The following is a 24226-nucleotide window of genomic DNA, read 5'->3' as shown; positions in this document are numbered from 1 at the left end:
TCTATGGCTAGGATTAGAACTTGGTGTGACAAGGTTCCCTAAATAAAGTCACTTTTGCTGAGAATGGAAGCTGGTTCAGGCAGAGATTATGGAGGGGCACTTCAGAGGAGTGAAATTGGAATCCACGATCTATGGCTGGCAAAACAAGGTGAATTCGAGGCAGTGCCACACAAAGAGGAAGCATCAGGTGGTGCTTATGAGTTAATAAAGGTGAGGACAAGTAGACCTTTGGGGAAACCCAGAGAAATAGCCATGGGATAGTCTTGCATGTCGGGGAAGCCGCCATGAGACTAAACCAGGTAACTATGACCCAGTTACCCAAGTCAGGGTTTTGAACAAAACTCTCAAATTAAACTTGGTCTTCCAGGTGTAAAGAAAGCCCTCAATCTGAGTCAAAAAGACAGCAGATCACCAGTTTTTAGAAAATGGAAGATAAGTTGTATGTCCTTAGTTACTCAATTAAACTCCAAATTACCTGCCCAGTACATTTCCTTGCATACGTACCTAGTACATTTTTCATGTACCCTTAAAACACTGTCAGCATATGGTTTCAGTTTTATTCATGTCCACATCCTTCTCAAACTTATCTCACTTTTCCTACCATTTTGCCTGGTCACTTTCAAATTGATATGTTTGAAATAGTATTTCTTTATTGGAAATAGTTAGCAACCTCCTACTGGGTTGAATGGTGTTCCTTTCCCCATTTAAAATGCCACCTGTTAGCTTAATATGTTCCAGCAATATTATTGGTAATGTTACTTGCATAGGAGGCTTTAAAGTACCATGACTTTCATAAATAAATAATTCCAGATGGAAATAGTTTATTTTATATCCTTACTTCCTTGAACAAATTTTCACACAAAAGGTATTACTGTTAATTTCTGGTAGTGATACCACAAATTATATTTTTATGTCATGATATAGAACATTTTATCTAATAATGGAGTTTAAATGAAATAGAAGATATTGTACTGAAATACTTATATGAGTGTAATTTATTTCCTTCTTAAATGTGAACAAGAAACTTAAACTTTTGACGTTCCAGGACTCCTTAGAGAAATGGCTGCCTCTAGGGCTGGGATGGGGAATGTACAATATGAGCCTGGAACATCTCGTCGTGCCAGAATAGAAAGAAGTGCTTGTGAAAGGAAAAAAGAGGCATGTCAGAAAGACATAGGAGTCAGCCTGAAAGAGCTTCTAATGGCCAAATTAAAAAAACTGTGAGCAGCAAAATGAATAGTGCTAGTACTAGATTATAACCTAAAGTATGAAATAACTATTCACAAGTCCACACTGATCCAAATGATTAAATAAATACACAAATGGGGGAGAAAGCACGAGTCTGCCTTAAAGAGTTCCAAATGATAAACGTAGACACTCCCTCTTCCAGGAGGTAGAGTTTAACTCTCCCCTTGAGTATTGGCTGAACTTAGTGACTCATTTCTAACAAATAGAACATGGAAAGGGGGAAATAGTACCTTTGCAGTGGAGAGGCCTGCCAGACACTGCCTTAACCAAGTAATTAAGGTTAACATCGTCATAAATCATGTTGTTATGTGTACCCTCTGAGTTTGAGAAGAAGGGCACTTCACCTTTGTGGTCTTCTTCCCCAAGATCCAAACCCCAGTCTAGTCATGAAAAAAACCTCACATGAGCCCAAATTGAAGGACATTCCCTGTAATACCTGACCAGGACTTTTTTGATATGTAAGGCCACTGAGAAACAAGGAAAAAGTGAAGGACTGTCAATAGGTTGGAGAACACTAAGGAAATAACAGCTAAATGCCACATGGTATTTGGGGCTGCATCCTCGTACAGAAAAAGACATTACTGGAAAAAATAGGAATAAAGCCTCATTTAGTTAATTGTACATCTAAAATTAATTTAAAAAAATAAAAGAAAAAACATGGTTGCAAATTCAAAGTCCTATAAATAAAAACAGACCCTCAGATATTTTTAGTGTTTTCAATAGTCACTTATTCATTAAAAAAGTTATTTAACACTTACAGTGTGCCAAGCACATAATGTACTTAGGTGTTTGAAATCAACATGGTCCCTGCTCAGATGGAACTTAGAGTCTAGTGCAGGAGAGAGTCAATAAGCAGATCACTAAGCCAATAAAAGTATAATTACAAGTCAGGATGAGCTCTGTGAAGGAGATGGGCAGGATCAACAGACCCACCTATACTTGTTTGCTCTCTCTGAGTATATGAATTATTTTTACAATGTACGTATATTACTTCTGTGTCAGAAAAAGCTATTTCTCAAGCCTAACTGGGAAGTTACCTCACAGAACCTTAGCAAATTACCTTGTTACAGTGATTCATTTCTATGCCAAAGGAGCCATTACTTGCAGTGAGAGCTTTTGCCTACACATAGTATTGTTGCAGGGAGAAGGTGAATCAATATCTACCTGAGATCCCTAAGTTCTTTGCACCTGCAGCAAAATAGGGAGACACAAACCATTTCACGGAGGAGAAAAAGCAATAGGTGGGGTGAAGGAAGGCAGAGCTAGAAGAGTTTTTCTGATTCGTAGACCACTGCCTTTTACTGTGAGACTGCCCTCCATGGCTTAATGTGGATAGACGCTTGACACAGATAATTCTTAGAGCTTGAGTTCTGAAATATGAGGAGCTTTTGTCACAGTTTTATTCTGTACTGATGGGGCATAATCCTTGAAATAATCAATAATTCCAGTCCTGAAACCACTGAAATTTCACATTGGATTGCTTTACTCTATTTCCTGTATTCTACCAGGCTCCTATTCCTAGCTGTCCTGTTTCTTTTCTTTTCTGTTCTTTTCTTCTAAGTTAAACTCCTTGCAGTATAAAATAGAGGTTGTTTGTGTGCTCTGGAGCTGGAGTGAATTCAGGTTCCAAGTCAGTCACTTACTTGCCTTGGAGCTTTGGCAGCTCTCTCAGTGCCTCAGTTTCCTCATTTATACGATGGAGATGAAGATGTTCGTTCCTCTTATCTCACAGGACTGCTGTGAGGATGAGATAAGTGAATACTTGCAGGGCACTTAGCACAATGCCTGACATATGATGAGCATCACAGATGCATGGGCTATTTTATATAGTGTTTCCAGGGAATATGAGGAGAGGTGAGCAGCTGTTGCTTCTTCACTCACTACCAAGAACTTTCAGCATCATTATCGGTCAGGTTCTTAGAAGAATGTCATATTCCACTGGGCTTTATTTAGCTTTGAAGGATACTTTCTGGAAGGATTTTTTTTTAATGTGTGTTACTGAGAATAGGTTGTGAATACAGTGATACTTGTCTTGGGGGAGTGAGCTTTAAGTCAAGTTTGAAATATTATTCAGGCTAGTAAGTTAGTGAGTGCAGAAGATATTAGAGCCATTCGTGATTTTATATGTGAGCATTCAGAAATAGTACCTGCTAATTGCTGTGGCAGATACCACCCTGTGTGTCTCAGTATTGCCCTTGTCACTTTTGAAATACTCTTTTGAGTGCTTGCTTTGGCAGCATGTATGCTAAAATTGGAATGATACAGAGAACATTAGCATGGCCCCTGCACATGGATGATGCACAAATTCCTGAGATATTCTTTTGAATGATGTATTATGGGAGTTTGATATGATTCAAGTTAAATATTTCTGTATCTTTTGGGTTTTGATGACTGACATATTGATCATATACATATACATATTAATTGCTATACATCCTTATGTATAGTTATATAGAGTACACATGTATGTAATACCAACCATAGTTTTAATAGTCCTCTAATGTGCTGATCATTGTACTCACATTTAAAAACCATTTTGTGCTCCCAAACAAATAAAACAAAACCTTGAAATTACCTTTACTTGATTTTCTTCCCTTTTTGTTCTGTTTTTTTTGTTTCTCCAGAAAATATTCCCGAGAAAGATCTTCGTGGAAGACTTTATATCAACCGTGTTTTTCATATCAGTGCTGAGAGGATGTTTGCACTGCTCTTCACCAGTTCACGTTTTATGCAGAGATTTTCCAATTCTAGAAATATAATAGGTTGGTCTTGTGTTTTTGTCTAATGATAAATTTGGGAGAATTTTATTATCCTTAGTGGGTTGAGCGTGTATAAATTGATTTATGTTGTCGGGAAAAATTAGACGGGCTTTGATCTTATTTTGGTGATGTATAAACTAGTATTTAGATATTTTGGCTAAATGCACATATAAATAGTATAATTGTTCAATCACTCAGATCCTACCTACAATTAAGTTCAGACACTTTGAGAACTAAAATTCCCTTTATTTATTAACGTAGCAGTTCACTTGGGTTGAACCCTGTTTAAAAGGGTTCCACTGTGTAACAATTAGATTCTAGTAGAGTATAAATTGGTACGATTACTTTGCGAAATGGTTTAGCAGTATCTACTAAAGCTGACTCAGCAAGTCTTTCATTAGGTATATGTATCCTTCAGGTACACATGTACTCTGAATGACATGTATTGCAGTGTTCATAGCAGCATTATTTATAATGGCCCCCAAACTCAAAACAGCCCAAATATCCACCAGTAATAGAATGGATGAACAAATTGTGTATGTTTACATGGAAGAATTCTATATAGCAATGAAAAAATGCAAACTGCTACTACTTATAACAGTTTGAGTAAATCTTACAGATATACTGCTGTTATTAAGCAAAAGAAGCAAGACACAAGAGTACATACCATCATTTCTTTGTACAAAGTTCAAAGACAAGCAAAACTAATTTATGGAAATAAAATCAGCACAGTAGTTAACTGCTGTGGGAATCTGGGTGGGTGAAGACTGGGAAGGAGCTTTTGGGATACTGGTAAAGTTCCCTAAGTTGATCTGAGTAGTGGTACACGTGTGTGTTTTCTCTGTGCAGTTTCATGGAGATTTGAGATTGCAATGTCTATGGTCTACCTTAATGAAACTACCAAAAATGTTCCAGTTAGGAAATCAGTTATAAAAGAGATTTCACTGATTAAATGTTCAGAGTTCTGTTTTGGTTAACATCTCAAATAAACTTGTCATTAATTGGAAATTGAATTTATCCTAAATATTTCAAGGTATTTTATAAACTTTGGGAGCACATGATTTAGCTTGCTCTATAAAATTAATTTGACAACTGCACTAGCAGAGATCCGTATGAGCTGAGTTGTTTGACATAGTCAAAGAGAAGGTTGTTCTAGGATCAATTTAAATGTAGTTTATAATCTAGCCATTTTATTAGCCACTAGATATTATTCCTTTATTTGAAAGGTTTATGTAACCATAGCTACATATTCATAGATTACATCATTGATAGGGATTCTAGATACAAAAAAATTTTTTCCTTACTTTCATAGTAGAGTAGCAAAACAATTTCTAATTGGTATCTATTGAGTCTTGTGATTATATTAAGAATGCCATGTTTTCAGAAGTCATTAATTTTTGCTGTTCTTCCAATTTTAAAAATGTGGAATACCTGAGGGCTATAAATCTTTCTTTTCACTCAGTAGCTTATACTTAACTTATTTAAAAATGTTTTATTGAAGTATAATTCATTTATAATGTATTAGTTTCAGGGGTACAGCAAAGTGATTCAGTTATACATATGTATATGTATATATTCTTTTTCAGTTTCTTTTCCATTATAGGTTATTACAAGATATTGAATATAGTTCCCTGTGCTATATAGTAGGTCCTTGTTATTTATCTATTTTATATGTAGTAGTATACCTATAACTTGTTATATCTGTTCTGAATCTATTTGGTATTTTCTTGCTATTCATGTCTACCTGAAGAACTTGGTATTTGAAGCGTTTGATACATTATTTCTCTTAATTTTCTAAGATGATGACTGTTGATATTGCACTGCCATTTTTATGGCTGAAAAGCCCTCAAGGAACTAGTATGTTATTCCACGATGATACTAAATGAAGTTTGTTTTTTGAATCACAGCTGCATTTGGTGTCTGATAGCATATCTAGCTTCAATTTGAATAGCTTTATTTGCTATCTGATGTTATAAATGGCTTTGGCTAATCCCAAGTATAAACACTCCCAGACAAGTTGCTGTTAGACCTAGAATTAGTCAGAGGATTTGCCCCAAAAGAGATAATCTGTTTATGACTGCACAGCATTATGCTATCTTCTGAACCTGTTACCTGGTTATCAAAGTTTTATTTCTTGAGAACGGGTTTCAAAGTCTTCCTTTAAAAAATACTAAGAATTTAATGAAAAAAATTTGGTATAGTCAGTTATTTGTGGATTTAACCTACTTGCAGCACTAACATGGCTATTACTGGATTTTTTTTTTTTTTAGTTAGAGAGCTTTTAAATTGATATTCTTTTAAATCTTTGCTTACAGTTGTTTGACACTACTTTTGTCATTCAAAGCTCAATTTTAAGTCTTTTTATTCAACTTTTTATTTTTGAAAAAATATGAATCTTGAGTAAAGTTGCATAAATAGTATAATAAAATCTATACCTATTACCTAGATTCACCAGTCTTTTTTTATTGCAATAAAATGTACATAACATAAAATTTACTATTTAACCATTTTTAAGCATACATTCACATTGTTGTGCAGCCATCACCATCACCCATCCCTAGAACTCTTCCATCTTCCCATACTGAAACTGTGTACCTATTAAACAGTGACTCTCCATTCCCCCTCTCTGCATCTCCCGATGACCGTTCTACTTTCTGTCTCTACGAATTTGACTACTTTAGGTACCCTCATGTAAGTTGAATCTTACAATGTTTCTGTCTTTGTGACTGGCTTATTTCACTTAGCATAGTGTCTTCAGGGTTTATCCATGTAGTAGTATGTGTCAGAATTTCATTCCTTGTTAAGGCTGAATATTATACCATTGTATGTCTGTGCCACATCTTGTATACTTACTCATATATCAGTGGAGTTTTGAGTTGTTTCCACTTTTTAGTTATTGTGAGTCATGCTGCTGTGAACACTGATATACAGGTATCTGAGTCCCTGCTTTCAGTTCCTTTGGGAATATACCTGGAAGTAGAATTGGCTCATAAGGTAGTTCTATGTTTAATTTTTTGAAGAACAGCCATACTGTTTTCCACAATGGCTGCATCATTTTACATTCCCACCAGTAATGCATAAAGGTTCCAGTTTCTCCCCATCCTAGCCAACACTCTTATTTTCAGTTTTTTTGTGATAATAATTATCCTAATGGGTGTGAAGATTCACCAATTTTAAAACTTAATTACATGAGAGGATTCTTAAATTACTTGTTCTGCAGATCTTGCTTTTTTCTCTTTTCTTTCTTTTTATTGAAGTATAGTTGATTTACAATGTTGTGTTAGTTTCTGGTGTACAGTATAGTGATTCAGTTATATATATAATTCTTTTTCATATTCTTTTTCTTTATAGGCTATTACAAGTTATTGAATATGGTTCCCCTGTGCTATGCAGTAGGACCTTGTTGTTTATTTATTCTGTATGCAATTCTTGCTTTTAATTACTTCAACTCATTATATCAAAATGGCGCATATGTCTTTTTGTATACTGTTGCCATTTTTCCTTATAATTTCTTCCCCAGTTTTTTGTATCATGATGAGCTTTACCTAGGTATTGGGGGCTTGACTAGTCCAAAATTTTGTTAGATGATGTTCTGGCACATGATATTCCATAGGCTTGTTGGTAACATTGGTGAAAATACAAGTGGAAGAGACACTTTTATCTTTGTTGATAGTTGCTTTGTTGAATGAATGGTGTGCAGTTTCAGTGGCAGAATTCAATGACATCTTTAAATTCTGTTGCTGATTAACAATGGATTGTTTGTATAGTTTTTCTAAAACAGGCTGACATATGACCAAAGTGATCTTTTGAAAAGCGTTTTAGAATTAATTTTGTGTCTTCTTTGTTGCACACCTAAAATAAATCATTTTTACAGCAATTTCTCTATCATAGATTCCATGGTTTGTGATGTTGTCTTTTTAATTTATTTGAAGAATTTTTCTAGATATGCACAACTCAACTTCAAGATCTCTTATTAAATCCCTAGACCTAGCTGTATCAAAGAGGTTGAGTAAAATTGGATATATCATAAAGTGTTGCTTCATTCCTTTGGTAATGGGCAGTGAATTAGATAAAGGCTTCTTTGTTTTAGGATTTGATGACTAGCAGCCAAACATACTAATTGCCTAAGTCCATTGTGCTGACAGCATTAGGCAATTGAGTCAGATCTTTGAGTAGAGTTCATGATGCTGTTACTGATGTTTTCCTAGCTTGTTAAGTGACCTTTGCTGTCTGGTGCTATGTCCTAAAGATATATTTCTGTTCAAAGTATGTTTTTACTCCCTGTGTTGTAGCTAAACAAAAGAAAATTTTGACCAAGATCTTGCTGTAAGTACAGAGAGATTATTCTATAGTTTTCTTAATATAGAAAAGGTTATATAGTTTATTTCTACTACAGCGCCCCCCCCCTTGATTAAAGATCTTGGCAGATAAGCCATTAACATTATGTGATTTCTCATTGACATGATTTCTCCACAAGTTGGGATCAGCTCATATTGCTGTATAAAGACAAATGTCTTTCAGGGTTTTGTCCTCAGCACTGGAAATGTTGAAGCGTTCTGTGTCTGTTAGATAAGGCCAGCACCATTACTTCTCTTCACAGGTACAGGGAACTTTACAAAGAAGCCTACGGGTGAAACGACTTTTAATTTTATCTTCCAGAGAAAAGGAAAAAAAGTGTATTAACAGACAATAGTTCAGAAGTAAATGAATCAGAGATGGGGTATATGTCACATAAAAGAAGAGTACCTAACGTGTAATTTTAAACTAATAACACACTTACAGGGAAGTTAGGACTGCTCAAGAATAAAAATTTAAAAAATTCAAAGCTTCTTCTTTGATTCCATTATAAGCCATACCCTTCAAATTTCTAGAACTAACTCTTTATATTTGCTGTGATTAGATGTAGTATCTACCCCTTGGAATGTAGAACCTGGAGGTGACCAACTGAGAACCATGACCTACAATATAGTCCTTAATAATCCACTAACTGGAAAGTGCACCACTGCCACTGAAAAGCAGGTATGTCTACACTGCTGGTATTTCAAAAGAATTGCATGTGGGAAGAGAGAAGATGCCTGTCATAGTCACCAATTTACAGGACACTTTCAACAGATAAATGGCAAGGAGGAGAAACTGTTTGCAGTTTAAAAGAGATTTAAGAAGTATATCAGCTAAATCAACCCAATCCTGATTAAAACAAAGCAACTGTAAAAATGTATTTCTGAGATTTAAGGAATTGTTCATTTTTATGTGCAATAATGGTATTGTAGCTATATTTTAAAGAAAAGACTATTTATCTTTTAAAGGGATATACTGAAGAATTTATAAAGAGATATCCTGACATATTTATGGGTGAACTTATATTGATGTCCAGGATCTCTTTTAAAAGTAATCTGACAAGACAGAGGATGGTGGTGGAGGGAGGGCTTGGGGGAGGGGTGCAGATGAAGCAGGACTGGGTAGGAGTTGATGCTGTGGAAGCTGGTTGATGAGCTTAGGAGGGTTCATCATACTTCATTCCTACTCTTGTATACGTTTGAAATTTTTCATAATAAATGGTCTAAAAAAAGACACTACTAGAATCTGATTTACAGGATCATGTCAAAGATTAGGGCCAAATAACTAGATGACTGCTCTGACATAAGAGGAGGAGGCTGTAAGTTATTTAATGTCCTGTCTACTCTGTGGCCAGAGTGGCTCTGTCATACTGTGGGGTTTGTGTTTGGCCAGTTTGGGTTGAAGTATAGTGTATCTGTTCTGCAAAGTTAGAAAATATCTTTTAACATCTGAATTAGTTGTGCTACCGTAGTTTTTGCCTGTTAGTGTTAAAAAGGACTTAAAATTTTTTCTTCAGAAGATTTTCAAACATTTAAGAAAAGTTTGGTATTTTGGTATTGGAGAGTCTTTGATAACCTCAGAAGATAAGTAGAACAGGTAAGGCTAAAATGAGAAAGGTTTGACCAGCAACCACTTCACATCCTGATTGGGGAAAACAATGTTTTATTTGGTTATCTCCTCCCTTCACTTTTTTGGTGAAGGGTGGTTTTGTTAAACTTTGATTAATTTTTGGGTGGAGTCTTTGCTTTTGCTTAATTGAATTTTGAATTGTTCCTCTACCAGGAACATTTAAAATTCTTTATAAACTAATACTACCCATAAGAGATGATATAGTTCCTTTCTCCTCATGCCTCAAACAAAGAAAAAAAATAGGTATACAGTGAAATAATAAAGAGGTGGCAAATCCTATTTCTGTAGGTCCCTTCTTCATTCATAGAGCGCACAGCTAACTTGCAGCTCTTCTGGCTTTGCACGTGGGCTTCTCATGTCTTTTGTAATTTGTGAGAAGGAATGCTAGTCTATATGTTCTAAATTGGCAAGGAATTTGAAGTATGAAGCACGTACATGCAAGAATAATTAATCTTATTTTGGCAGAGACTGTATAAAGACAGCCGGGAAGCACAATTTTATTTGGTAGATGCAGAAGTACTGACACATGATGTCCCCTACCATGACTACTTCTATACCCTGAACAGATACTGCATCATCCGATCTTCAAAGCAGAAATGCCGGCTGAGGTGAGCTGCTGTAAATGAGTGTTTTAGTCAGGATAGGCTAGATAATGCCCCAGTAACATATTAATCCTGAAACCTTAGCAGTAGCTTTACACAACAAAGCTTTATTTCTTGCTCAGATTACATGTCCAGCTGTGGTCAGCAGAGGGATGGGGATCCTCACTTGAGGTCCCAGGCTGAAGAAGGCTTTATATCCTGGAGCTGCACGATTGGGAATATGTGTCATTTCGGTTGCCACAGGAAGAGAGAGCTGTAGACTTGTGCTCAGAGTCCAGTGGCCAGAACTGTTCACAGGACCCTGTTTAATGGCAGAGGGGCTGGGTACTTGAGCATGTGGTGAGAGGTAAACGACTCTGCTGCACTGGGGAATCAGAAACGTGGGTGCGTTGAAGACAGTGCTGGGCCATCGCACATGTGGCCTCGTCTCAGCTGGTATAGTTACTTTCAACTAATGTGTGACCACTGGAGGCTTTTTATACAGGGCATGTAAAAAATTTAAAACTTATTTTGAGCCTTTATTGCTATTTAAGTAAAGAAAATTCAGAGTGTGAGAAAGGAAAGAAATAAAATACCAAGTTTTTAGAAGGAAAATCTGATGAAATTATTAGCAGTGCCCAGTAATTTTTTAAAGAAGTCATTATCAATGAACAATTTTTTTAAATAATCATAATGACTTTAAATCCTTTTGGCTTTCCACTGAATTCAATTTTACATTTAATTGCAATGTTAATATAATTAAATCCTGTCCTTTAAATATTCTTCTTTCCTCCTTATTCATTAGGGTTTCCACAGATGTGAAATACAAAAAACAACCGTGGGCCATTGTCAAGTCTTTAATTGAGAAGAATACCTGGAGTTCGTTGGCGGAGTATTTCAAACAGCTTGGTTTGTCAATTTCTTGATTTATCTACTTTTGTGAGATGGCATTTATTAACAGAATGGATTAACTTTTCACTTGGATTCATAGCAGGAAGTGATCGATGATGTTGGAATAACCACTGAAGTGGTTCCAACTACCCCACTTGGAATTTCAAAACTTCTAGTTTTCATTGGTCTACCAAACACTTAAATAATGCTTATATGCCAGACGTTGTTCTGTGTGCTTTATAAATATCAACTCATTACAACTCTGTGAGATGTAACTACTTTCCCCCCATTTTACTGAAGAAGAAGTATTGAAACACAGAGAGAGAAGTTAAGTGAATTGTCTAAGATCACACAGTTAGGAGCTGTCACACTCTTCCCTCTGCAAGGGGCCAAGGAAGCTGATTGTAATGAGGGACTGCGTAACATGATCACAGATATGCACTTGTGCTCACTAAGGTCCGAGAGTCCTTGGACCCACACCTCCCTTACCAACACTGCTCTCCTGGATTAATGCAGGCCCACTTAGCAGTGGTACCATGTGCATGTGTGGATTTGGTGGAGGTGGGCACTAGACGCGGGGAAGCGATTTAGTTCTGCTTGGATATTCCTTAAAATATACATGAGAGAAAAATATATATATGCATACATGAGCATAATTAATTCTAGTTAAAGAAAAGCTGGTTGGCCAGTCAACTCAGGGTAATTTAAGGCTTCATCATCCAGTTTGTTGATTATTTTCTGTGTTTTTTTGTTTTTTTTTTGCCTCTTTGACTATTTCATTATTAAACTCCTAATCAGGAGCAAACAAAATGAAATTGAAAAATGAGTTTGGCCACTGGATAATGAGCTTCTGATAAAAAATCTGGTGAAGGAGAAGGTTGAAACACATGACAAAAATGAGGTTTTTTGCAGATTTTCTTTACTAATGCTTCCTTTTTTGAAAACCCTCATTGTAAATTAGAACTATTGTATGCTTTGAGTTTGACAATCAAGTACTATAATCTATCTTGGAAATCTTTCTAATGCTCCAGTATAAGTGGGTAGCCTGTTGGTTCCATAGCTGAAATTGTTACATTAATATTTAGTAAGGCACACGGTGAATTTGCTCTGATAATTCCATCATTTATTAAATAATACAGTTCATTCTTTCTAGAATAATGAAGCTTCATTATGGGATCACTGTACACTCCAAAACTTTTCATTAAGAGTAAGGTTTGCAGGGGTGGGTATAGCTCAGGTAGAGCACACGCTTGGCATACCCAAGGTCCTGGGTTCAATCCCCAGTACCTCCATTAAAAAAAAAAAAAGAGTAAGGTTTCAATCTAGGCATTAAGAAACTAAGTAATAGTTAAAGAAAGTTACCAAGACTTAAGAAAAAAAAAAGCTGAAAACAAAACAACCACCAACGCCCCTGTGTCTGATGGTTGAGATGGTTTCTCCACTGCTTAAAGATTTTCTTCCTTCTTAGAATCAGATTTGTTAATGGAAGAATCTATCATAAATCAGTCCATTGAAGACCCTGGGAAGCTTAGTGGCCTGCGAAGGAGAAGGCGAACATTTAACAGAACAGCAGAAGCAGCTCCTAAGCTTTCCTCTCAGCGTTCTTCTGGAGACATGGGCTTAGATGCCAAAGGGGATATTACAGGTAGCTGTTACCTGGTAAACAGATGAAAGATTTCAGTTTACTTATATGCAGCAGAATATGCCTTTTGTTTATATGACAATGTCTATTAGGAGATCTCCCTTTCTCCTCTTCTTTGCTGATAATGTTTGTCCAACTCTGAATTCCTTAACGGTAACTACAATATAAATATAAAGGAGCAGTTGCAGAATGGTGGGTGTGTGGTCAAAGAAATATTTTATTGGGCCCACATAGCAATTTAAAAATTGGACATTTTTATATAAAAACTCAGATATGACAGCCCTGGACCCACATCCCTTCATAGCAACAGTCAGTTGGTACTTAGTAGTAGCTGCCCATTGACTGAGTGTGCGCTCCCCCAGGTCACCAGTCTCCACCGCTGTTACCCACTGCTGGATGCTTCACTCATTAATTTCCTGCCAAGCATTTACAGACATTTGATTTCTACCCTGGAATCTACTACAATGATTGTATGCTTTTAATCCTTATGTACTGTCAGGGCCAGCGCAGCAAAACTGTAAACATGGAATTTGACTTCTGTTTTTCCCCACCCTCAATTTTGAAGACATCCTGCCCCTACTGTTATTCCCTCCCTCTCAGAGCTATGAACCTGTCAGACCTTCTCATCCTACATTATCAAATCCTCTTCTAAGGCCTATATCTTAGTGTGAATATGCTTTTCTGCCGTTTAAAATTAATGGCTCTTTAATTTTGGAATTTAAAAGTTTGGGCAACAGAGGACAGATGAGGATGATTAAAATATTTTTTTAAGGAGGGAAGCATTATACATAAACCTAGCTCAAATATTATTTGCAGAGATGGAACTTAGCTAGAGATTGTACATGATATATTGCATTGCGTATTTAATTTTAGAACAAACTGATTTGTAATACAGGCCAAATTTGCAGGACCGATACAGGATTTCTTTTTGTAACTTTGTTTTGTATTACTGAGGATATCAGAAGTCAAATGAGGGGGTGCAGGGAATTCACCCTAAATCACTTTGTCTTTACAAATAATTTTAGAAGTTTCTTTTCTGGGTTTTTTTTTTCAAGTAGAATTAAACTTTTAACAGTTATAATCACAGTCTTGATTCTAATGTGGCCTTTTTTTGTGATCTGCAGGAAAGAAAAAGGAAATTGAGATCTATAATACCGTCCTTATCGTGGTAATGAGTATTTTGTAAGTATTTGGTTTTTTTGTTTGTTTTTGGAGATCCAAATCTGTAAGTATTTGTTTTGAATGCTTATTACTTGTGCCTTCACTTGTCTTTTAATGGTTTTCAAAGGGATTTGAACGTATCTATATTATTGTATAGAGATTGCACTATTTGAACAATTTTGACCTATAAAACCAGTAATTTTATATGCTTTAGTCTGATAGTTTTTGAATGATTTTCAGAGTAACTGTTAAAGTTGAGGGAATACCAAATACAGACTCAGTAAATGTTTTTGTTTTTTAAACTAATCTGATTTGTTTCTACCATCATAGGTTTTTACGGCAAGTTCCCTAAATTTAGAGGCAATATTTATATATGCAGGCTGGGGAAATCCCAGTAATGCTGTTTTACTCTGTTTAGACCAGAGGTCCTTACCCTTTAAGAATCACTTGCTAAAATACATCTTTCTCAGCCCCAATCCTACAGAGTAAGTCAGTAGGTCTCAAGCAGGGATCTGGAATGAGTAGTTATCTAAAACACACTGCGCAGGTTATTCTGGTGCAAGTGACCCGAGGATCGTACGGCGAGAAATACTGGGGCAGTGAGTCTGAACCTCTATTGGAGTCCACTCAGCCAGTCATAGTTAGACTACTGTTATCTCCATGGCTGTACTTGAATGTTTTTTTTTAAATCTTTTTATTTTTAATTTTTTCTTTGTTGTTGTTGTTGCTTATTTTTGTTTTTGGGGTTTTTTTTTTTTGAGGGGGGTGGTAACTAGGTTTACTTACTTATTTTAATTGGAAGTACTGGGATTGAACCCAGGATCTCGTGCATGCTAAGCACACACTCCACTGCTGAGCTGTACCCGCTCCACTGTGCTCGAATCATGAGGTAGTCCATCAGATTTGATAGAATTGCTTCTGACTGGGTGATACACTCTGTATTTTTTGAAATGAAGTTCTTATATCAGCTGTTTTTCCTAATTATTGACTTGAGAACATAAAAAATGTTTGTTGTGTCTTTGAGTTTTATAAATGGTTTCCACATTCTGCTTCAGTTGGTTTGCTATGACAGTTTTGAATAGTAAATGTTATCTGTGATGTGTTGTATTACTTTGCTGAAAATTTATAGTCAGATGTTGAACTGTTGGTCTATATACCATTTCAGTGCCACAGTAATTTCATAGATTTGATTTTCTTGCTACTACCTTGGTTTTCATGTAGGAAATTTCTTCTTCTGGATGGGCAAAGGTGAATTCTGTGTATTTTTAAGGGGAAGTCAATATTTTAACAGAAAAGATGAGAGATATGATGCCACTTATATATTTGCATGTGTGTGTAATTAGAGATACGTTCATTCAAAATGCTGCTGTGAGAATCAACCGAGTAAGTTCATTTAATACATAACATTCTATATATGACACCGTTAATGTATGTTTGGGATTTGACACTTTGTCTAAGTTGAACTAGAAGAAATTTTTGCTGAATGGTGATTTTTATAAAATTTGTTTTGGCTTCCACTGGGAATAAGAGGTACATCACAATCTACCTAAGATCAAATCCATATTGATCATTTCCTTTCTGAAGTGCAGTATTATGCCTGTGTAATTACTTAAGACAAAAGCACCCAAAAATAGATCTTGAAAGCTAACACAGTAGACTTCTCAGCTGGTGGTCACACGTCAGCACTGGCCGGGCTTCCTAGCAGAGAGAAGAGATGTCGCGGTCAATCCCAGTCTGCTTATTTGAGGACTTCATTGTCACTAATTACCTTCCAGCTTTTCCCTCAACATCCACTTAAAACTGAAAAGTAATTATTTCATAAAAGAAAATAGGAATACTTGATTTAAATAATAATAATTGGAAACCAGTATGGATAATACACATTTTTTAAGCTTTTGCATGTATATTCTGTATTAGCAATGCTTTGGGTCTGAATAAGAACGGATTAATCAGGTCTGATTTGTGCCACCTAGTTTGCTGTTGCTGGTTTTATTGAATGTGACGCTGTTTCTGAAGCTGTCAAAGATAGAATCCGCTGCTCAGTCCTTTTACCGCCTTCACCTCCAAGAAGAGAAATCTTCAAAGTAAGTCTTTTCTTCCCCCCAACCTCTTATTATTTCAATAATGCCTTTGCTGCAGAAAACTTAACTCCAGTTTTAGAGGTTTTGGTCTGCCAAACTGTTCTGCAGTCATAAACTTTTTTGTTTTGTCTGCAGACTTATAGGGCACTGATGATTTCTTGAAATGAAAGACTAGAAGCTATTCCCTCGATTTTTAAGATGGTATTTTTCTTTCAGTTTGGCCTCCGATATGGTGTCAAGTACAGAAAAAATTCGAAAGAGCACAGACCAGGCCCATCATTTAAAAGGAGTGCTCCGGGAGTCCATTGTGATGCTCGAACAGGTCGGCAACTCTGGGTACCACAGCACTTACTGCTCTCATCCCAGTGCGGGTCAGCTGCCCCTCTGGTTGTGATGGAGTGTTTACTATCCCTTTAATTGAAGAAATCCCCCCTCCCAGAGGCAACTGTCCTTACCAGCTTCTGAATTATGCCTTTTATGTATATAGTCACTTGTCCTTTTTTTTTTTCACAAAATGGGAGCATACTATACTCATCATTGCATACCCTCTTTTTTCAATATATTTTGAAGATGTTCCCATATCAGCTTGTGTACATCTACCACATTCTTTTTATTGATCCTTCTATATAAAATTTTATACTTCATATTAGCTCTTTTTGTAGAAATGGTAGATATTTTATGCACTGCTCATTATTTTGTTTTTATCTATTAATTATGTATCATGGAGAAACTTCCATACCAGCATATACAGTGCTTCCTCTTTTAACAGCTGCATAGAATTCAGCTGTGCATGTATGCCAAAATTATTTTACCAGTTCTCCATGAGCATTTAGGTTATTTTGATGTTTTGCTATACGCTTTATCTCTTGAACATAGTGTCATCAATATATACTGCTTGGTACTACAAACCAAAACTTAGGATTCCCTTTGAAAAATAAAGATTAATACTTCCATCATCATATATAACATGCATAGTTTTCAAAATTGAAAAATAGAGAATAGCTGAAGAGAAGAAAACCTACAGTTCTAGTATTCAGACATAATCACTGTTAAAATTTTGTTTTATTTCCTTCCTTCCTTTTCTTCTATGCATTGGTTTGTTTTTTCGAAGATTCAGTTATTGAGCATACCTTAGGGTACCATGCAGGGCACCAAAGGTTACAGCTTCAACTCATGCTTTTCAGATGCACAGTTATCTCCTGTTAGCAACTTTCTCCTCCCACTTAGCAGGGAATGGATCATTTTCTCATTTTCCCTTTCAGCCTCTCCGCCCCTTTCCCTCTGACTCTTAACTTAATGGCTATGCCACAAGGAGAAAAGAGGCTTCCCCTCTCCTTCTGTAACCAAATCTACAAACCTCTGTAACACTGCACCCCTGTCCTATTTTGCGCTCCCGTTAGAGGCACTGCTCTGCCAACCGGAGGCAAGTCCCAACACTAGTTGGCAGGAGACTCCATCCATCACCCCTCCCGCTTCCCCATCTTCAGTCTCCCTCATTCAGCTGGATCTTTACCATCCGCACAAGCCCCTGCTCCCTTACCTCCTCCGTTAGAACACCCATGTTGTCCACGTCCTTCTCTACCCACTCACCCATGTCTGCTCCCTTTCACAGTCAAGCTCCCAGAGCTGCTACTCTGGCTGTCACTGTTTTATCCTTCAGAACTCATCACTTTTTTAAAGGTTTTGTTTTCGCCAAAATCACTCACTCACATAAAGAGTTAACTTGTCCTACAAGGTTTGTTCAGAAAAATAGCAACCCCAGTACCCTGGGCTCCATTTCTTTCCCAAAGAACAATCTTCAACTCTTTTGGTTCATTCTCTGGGTGTTCACCTCCGTGTTTATAAACAACAAGCATGTATTGATACTTCCTGATTGTTCAGTTTTAGACATTATCTTTTGACGTGCTATTCTGGAAGACCAGGATTTTGTTTTCTTTTACCTCTTCTTGCTCCCATTTCTAATTCCCCCATCCTCCCAAGGAAGTTAGAGTTTTGGTTAGCTCAGTATTCAGTGTTGGCTTTGTTTTGAGTAAGTTTACTGTTCTGAGCTGAGCCACAGTATGGGCCATGACTACTTTTTCTTTTCTGTGCTTTTTCTTACCCCTGAAATTGTCTTATTACAGTCGATTCATTTATTATATTATTTATAAGTGTTTCATCCCGATGCTCCCCCTCCTCTCATAATCTTCAGTCACTTAGGTGTTCTGTCCATGGAGCCTCTGCCTGGCTCCAGGCAGGCCCGATGGCCTTTCTCTGGGTGCACAGCTGGCATCCTGGGGTCCCTGTTTCCTTTATCCCTTGCTTTCTGCTTTCTTGGTTTCCTCCCTCGTTTTCATGGAGCATATCCTCTAGTAGAAGGAGGGTACGGAGGTAGGTATTTTAAGACTTCATCTGTCTGGAAAGTTTTTATTCTACTCTTCCCCTTGATGAATAGTTTGACAGGGAAGAGAATTCTAGCTTGGAAATAACGTGCCTTCAGAACATGAAAGGCATTGCCCCGTGGCCTTTTGGCTCCCAGTGTTTACTACTGAGAATTCTGAGGCTGCTCTCATTCCTGATCCTTTCATCTGGGAATTCAGGCCCTTTTGTTCTGGGAAATGCTGAGCTGTATGGCTGATGACTTCCTCCCCCCACTCTCTCTCCCCGACTATCTGTAGTGCCTGTAATCAGACATTGGCTTTCTGTTGGACAGGTTGTCTAATCTTACCTCTTCTTTCCAGCTTCCATCTCTTTGTCCTTTTGTTCTGCTTCCTCAGAGGTTTCCTAACTTAATCTTCAAATTCTTCTATCAAGCATTTCAATTTTTGCAGGCAAGTTTTTAATTTCAAAGAGCTGTTTTCTGAATTTTCTTTTTTCAACTGGCATTGTGATCTTTTTAAGTGACTATATCTTTCTCTCTGACCATATTACTGATAATTAAAAAAATTTTTTCTTCTTCTTCTTGCATACCTGCTTTCCAGCAAGATCCTTTCCCCCTGTTTTGATTTCTATCCTTAGGGCTAGAGGATTTCTTTAGATGACTGTAGTTTTTTATTGTCTGCCTGTGTGGATTAAAAGTTCCTAACATGTGGGTCAGACTGGTCTACCCTGAACTTCTTGGTTGACCTGGCTGGGCCATTGGTTGAGAAATCCTGATGTCAGTATCTTTAGGTCTTTCCTCTTGGACTGGTCAGTTTCCACAGAGAAGACTCTTCCAGTCTCCTATCTGAAGGATTAAGGGCTGGCTGCCAGCACTTTAGGAGCCTAGTGAGAGTAAGGGATGGAGGACAGCAGGGCAAAGGGATGGTCTCAACTTTCAATATACATATTTTTGTATAATCCCCATTTTTGGTACAGTGTCTTTAAAGTTGTCTTGGTGTCCTCCTGGCCAGATAGTCAAAGACCCTCTGTTTTATCCTCTCCAGAAAATAAAATTTTAGGCTTCTGCCCAGGTAGTAGAAGAGGCCACATGTCCAGAGGTTCAGCTAGTCCTTCTTATTTCAGTCCCTTTCTCTTTATTCCCACTTTCAGAGACGCCTGTCAATCCCTGGGGCTTTTGAGGATGTCTCAGGGTAAATTTGGTTGGTTTTCAGGTTTCTGTACTGTTAGCTTAGGATTCAGCGTTTTCAGGGCTGCTAAGTCACCTGTCTGCTTTCCAGTTTCCAAAGTTGTGTTACTGTTGTTACCTTCTCTGTTTTTCCCGTCCTTGTGGATTTATGCCTTAAAAAATCCCTTTGCTGTGCTCTTGGTGGGGTTTCAGGAGGGAGCAAAATTGGATGCATGTATTTCATCCACTCACTCAGTCTTCAGCCCACTCCTGCCAGGACTTGTTCCCCTATACCTTCTGCTGATACTGCACAAGCTAAGTTCCCCAGTGACCTCTGGCTTTTAAAGTTAATGTACCTTTTTTTAGTTTTCATCTTACAGTGCCAGCATTTGACAGAGCTGATCATTCCTTTTTTGAAATGTATCTAATCTTGCCTTCTTTAGAACTATGGAAAAACCCCCAGCTTTATTGTGATATAATTCACATACTATAAATTCACCTTTTAAAGAATTTTTAGTATATTCATGAAGTTGTGCAACCATCATCACTATCTAAGTCCAGAGCATTTTTATCACCCCTAAAAGAAACCCTGTATCCATGAGCAGTCACTCCCATCCCTCACTCTCTCTGCTCCTGGTGATCACTAATCTACTTTCTCTTTCTGTGGGTTTGCCTATCTGGACATTTCATATAAATAGGACCATATAATATATGGTCTTTCATGCCTGGCTTCTTTCACTTAGCACGATGTTAAATTGCTTTTTGCTGGTTACAGCCATCTCCTCTACCTGACCTTGTCCTGACCCAGTGCTCCAGGCTCTGCCTTAGATTGGTTTCCCTTCTCCTCTGCTGCCCTTTAGGTGATCTCAGCCACTCCCCTAACTTGGAAAACCACATGTGTCAATGGCTCCCAAAGCATCTCTCTCACCCTGACCTCTTCCCTGAGCACCAGACTCAGACAGCAGCTTGCCAACTTGGCATCTTTGCTTGGATGCTAACCAGGCATCTCAAACTAATCGTATCCAAAACAGAACTCAGTTTTCATCCTGAATCGAACCCATTTCTCCTCTAGTTGACCTAATCTCAGAAAATGATACTATCACCCTCCAGTTGTTCAAGTCAAAAACTTAATACAGTGTGTAAAAACACATATACATACGCGATTATTTGCTTTAGTTCTGTTTCCCTCACTAGTCTGCAAGTCCCGTGAAGGCAGAGACAGTGCCTATTTGGTTCACCGTTGTATATACCCAGTGCTTAGCACGGTGCCCAGCATATCACAGGCAAGCAAAGGATATTTGTTGAATGAATGACTGGACGAATGAACACAAAAAAAGAATAAGACCTAATTCTTGCTCTCAAGTTGCCTATAGTTTTACTAGAGAAATCAGATACCTATATGTATTGTTAAAGACTGTTGAACAAGTATAAAATTAAGTGTCAAAGTAAGTAGTAATGCTTTGGGAGGTTAGAGGCAGAACGATTAGGGAAAACTACATGGAAACAGGGGGTACAGTAAGTTTTAGAGAGGTGAAGACAAACATGAGCCTAAGAACAAATAAAGGAAGGGACGTGGAACTTGAGTTGTTTAGGGGCTAGTGAGGAGACCACTGCAGCTTCAGAAATCATTTAAGAAAACAAACCCTTCACCGTGGAGAATTTGATGAATAGACCTACTGGGAGGTGGCGCACACAGCAGTACGCTGTAGGAAGACGGGCAGTGCTAGGGCACGTGGGAGGAACTGCAGCAGTCCTACGACAGATACCCTAAGGAATCAGTCAGTCTTTTGTTTGGGCACCAGTAAAAACAAGGTTCTATTAAATGTAAACTCCTGGCATACAAATAATCAAAACATTTCAACAATCTGATTTTGAAAATTATCTTTGCAGTTGAAGAGCTCACTCATTATGCTTCAGAGAACCTTTGAGCTACTAAATAAGAACAAGACTGGCCTGGTTGTCAAAAGCTAGTGATCTTAAGGACTGAAATTGTAGGACCTACCTGGAACCAAAAGAAAACATCTTGAAGGAAACCAGAGGATGAAGGATTTCAATCGTCATAGGAATATTTCCGTATTTTCTCCTTATTCATATTAATATGAACGTTCTTTTTAATAACATTTGAGAATTAGTCTCTGATGGCCTTAAGAAACCATCCTTTCATTATACGTAATTCTAAGCTGTGAATTTCTCCAGTGAAGTGTGAAATATTTGGGGATTTGAATTTCTGCGACACAAAAAGAAAAAGAGATTCTGAACTGAGCTGTACGGCCTCGTTTTCACAGTGAGGTTTGAAGTTTGATGCTTTATGTTTATCTGTTAGCACAGAACCAGTATGCATCCAATAGGCTGCTCTCACAGTTGAGATACATTGGAGAGGATAAAGAAGACAATATAAGAAGAAATCTCTTAAATCATTACTAACTTTGAAGGATCAGTTTTCAGGCATATAATGTTCAGAGGTTTGTGTACTGTAAATACTGCAATGTCTTCATTTATGTATCATGCAAATTCAGTAGTCAGACCCTTTGAATCTGCATGTTGATTATGATCTGAAAGATTCTTCAAGCCATGTTGTATCTCTCTGAAAGAAATAACTGTTTCTTCTTCCGTTAGCTATCAAAGATGAGATTATCTTGCCTCTTCATACCTCAAATGGCAGAAGAGTCAATTCTGGAAAAGGGAACATGTTGGATACCAACTCTCAGAACGAAGAACCATGCTCTGAGTTTTAGAAACCAGAAGATTATGTTAAAATCTGGGCATTTAGTGACAGATCAAATGAATACTTGAACTAAGCTTGGCTTCAGCTTAGCAAACTTTCACAGTGGAAATGAGCTGTCTGGTTGAAAATAATTTGTGGATTACTTTTAAGTAGCCACGTAAGGCTTCATTTACTCATTCATGTGTGTGGCTTTAGTCAGTAAGTTATAAGCCAGACACAAACATTAGCACTTTGATAAAGACTTTGAGGGGCATCATCTCCCAATACAAGTGCACTGACGAGTTGTAAGTCATACATTAGCTTTCATTAAACTTTTTAGGCATATGTGTTTCAAGTCAAGTGATGTTGCTGGAACAAGAGAAGGAGAATGCAGAATAATTTGTATATATTCTCACTGTTTGAATAACAATTGCCTTTGGCTAAATATTATTTTTTTTGCCCAGAGTCACCCAAAGTACATGGATTGCTAAAGTCATTTTTGAGATGTGGGTAGAGAATGAAAATATTGACTGGATTAGAGGGAAATGGGTTTCTCTAGCTGAATCCCAATTAACTCACCTTGGGGTGCCAGTGTACCTACCTGAAAGTTTTTTTGGTAAGGATTTATGAAGTGTGTGGCTGTGAGCAAGAGTGGATTGTCAACTTGAGATCTTGTTCTCTGTTAAATTCACAGAAATGATCAGTGACAAGCTGCATATTTTTGTGATGTTTCTTTAAAACTTGTACTTCATAAAATACCTCAAAGAAAATTACCAAAGTAAGTCGCTTTATAAATTATGACTAAATATGTATGCAGAATTCAATTAATTGTATTTGAGCCTATGTAAATTAGACATCAATAAAACTCAAAATCTCTAGGTTGTTTTTCTTCTTTTTCTGTTAAACCCTCCCAAATCTAGAAGGCCTATTTTAGTGAAAACATATACATGGGCCTACACTCTTTTTAAAAATGTGTAAAAATAAAATCCCAAGAGGACTCTTAGGACTCTTCTCTTAGGGCAGTTTCGTTTCAAATATGCAGCCTGCTGGAACTAAAGTACCAGATAGGCCTGCTGGTCCAGTGTAGCGACTGCTCGCCAGAAATCATGAAAAAGAACAAGTTGGGTAATTAACAGATCAGGGACAGTGATGGGCCTTTAAGAAAAAGGTAGCGAATTCGGGGGCGGTACGGCGGTAATATTTTGCAATGGAGCTCTCCCCCAACGCCTGTTGCTGGCGTCTGAATGAAGGCAAACCGACCCACGGGTCTCACGTACTTAGGAAACCCTCCGGGTTCCAGGGTTTCCCGCATTTCCGTCCCGGCGCCTTCCCGACCCGAAGCCTTTGGAGGCTGCCCCGCCCACGCGCCGCCAGCGGGCACCGGCGGGGCGGGCGGGGTCCGGGCGGCCACCCCTGGGGAAGGGCGGGGCGGAGGTGCGGGGCCAGCCCTGCGCCCCGCCTCCGGGGCCCGCTCCCGGGAGCGCGTTCTGCGCTCTACCGCTCCTCCAGGCGTCAGGGCCGCGGGCCGGGGAGGGGCCTCGCCGGCGGGCTCTGCACGTGCGAGCGGGCGGGCGGGGATCCCCGGCGCCGGGGGCGGGGCACCCGGAAGCGCGCCGACCTGCCGCGCGGAGCCCTGCGGGCTGGGGGGCGGCGCGGACGCCACGGG

At 38.0% G+C, this 24226-nt stretch overlaps 1 protein-coding gene and 1 non-coding gene across 4 annotated transcripts in view; both read left to right on the top strand.

Annotated features, from left to right (window-relative positions):
• Positions 1–23438, top strand: part of GRAMD1C (GRAM domain containing 1C) — an 86708-nt gene extending 63270 nt beyond the window's left edge. For all 3 annotated transcript variants that reach the window (XM_064495168.1, XM_031455526.2, XM_031455537.2), the window contains 9 exons: positions 3873–4010; positions 8908–9026; positions 10440–10582; positions 11361–11464; positions 12915–13091; positions 14213–14270; positions 16223–16333; positions 16547–16652; positions 21747–23438. In XM_064495168.1, the coding sequence (XP_064351238.1) occupies positions 3873–4010; positions 8908–9026; positions 10440–10582; positions 11361–11464; positions 12915–13091; positions 14213–14270; positions 16223–16333; positions 16547–16652; positions 21747–21827 (1037 nt within the window). In that variant the 3' untranslated portion in view covers positions 21828–23438. The remainder of the gene's footprint in view (positions 1–3872; positions 4011–8907; positions 9027–10439; positions 10583–11360; positions 11465–12914; positions 13092–14212; positions 14271–16222; positions 16334–16546; positions 16653–21746) is intronic.
• LOC116155877 (U6 spliceosomal RNA) lies at positions 3470–3571 on the top strand. Its single transcript, XR_004139780.1, has one exon. It is a non-coding gene; the product is annotated as a U6 spliceosomal RNA (small nuclear RNA).
• Positions 23439–24226: the final 788 nt, after the last annotated feature.

This window comes from Camelus dromedarius, chromosome 2 (assembly GCF_036321535.1).
Source record: "Camelus dromedarius isolate mCamDro1 chromosome 2, mCamDro1.pat, whole genome shotgun sequence".
NCBI classification, from domain to species: Eukaryota; Metazoa; Chordata; class Mammalia; order Artiodactyla; family Camelidae; genus Camelus; species Camelus dromedarius.
The sequence above is the reverse complement of the archived record's forward strand: the minus strand, read 5'-3'. Positions and strand labels throughout refer to the sequence as shown.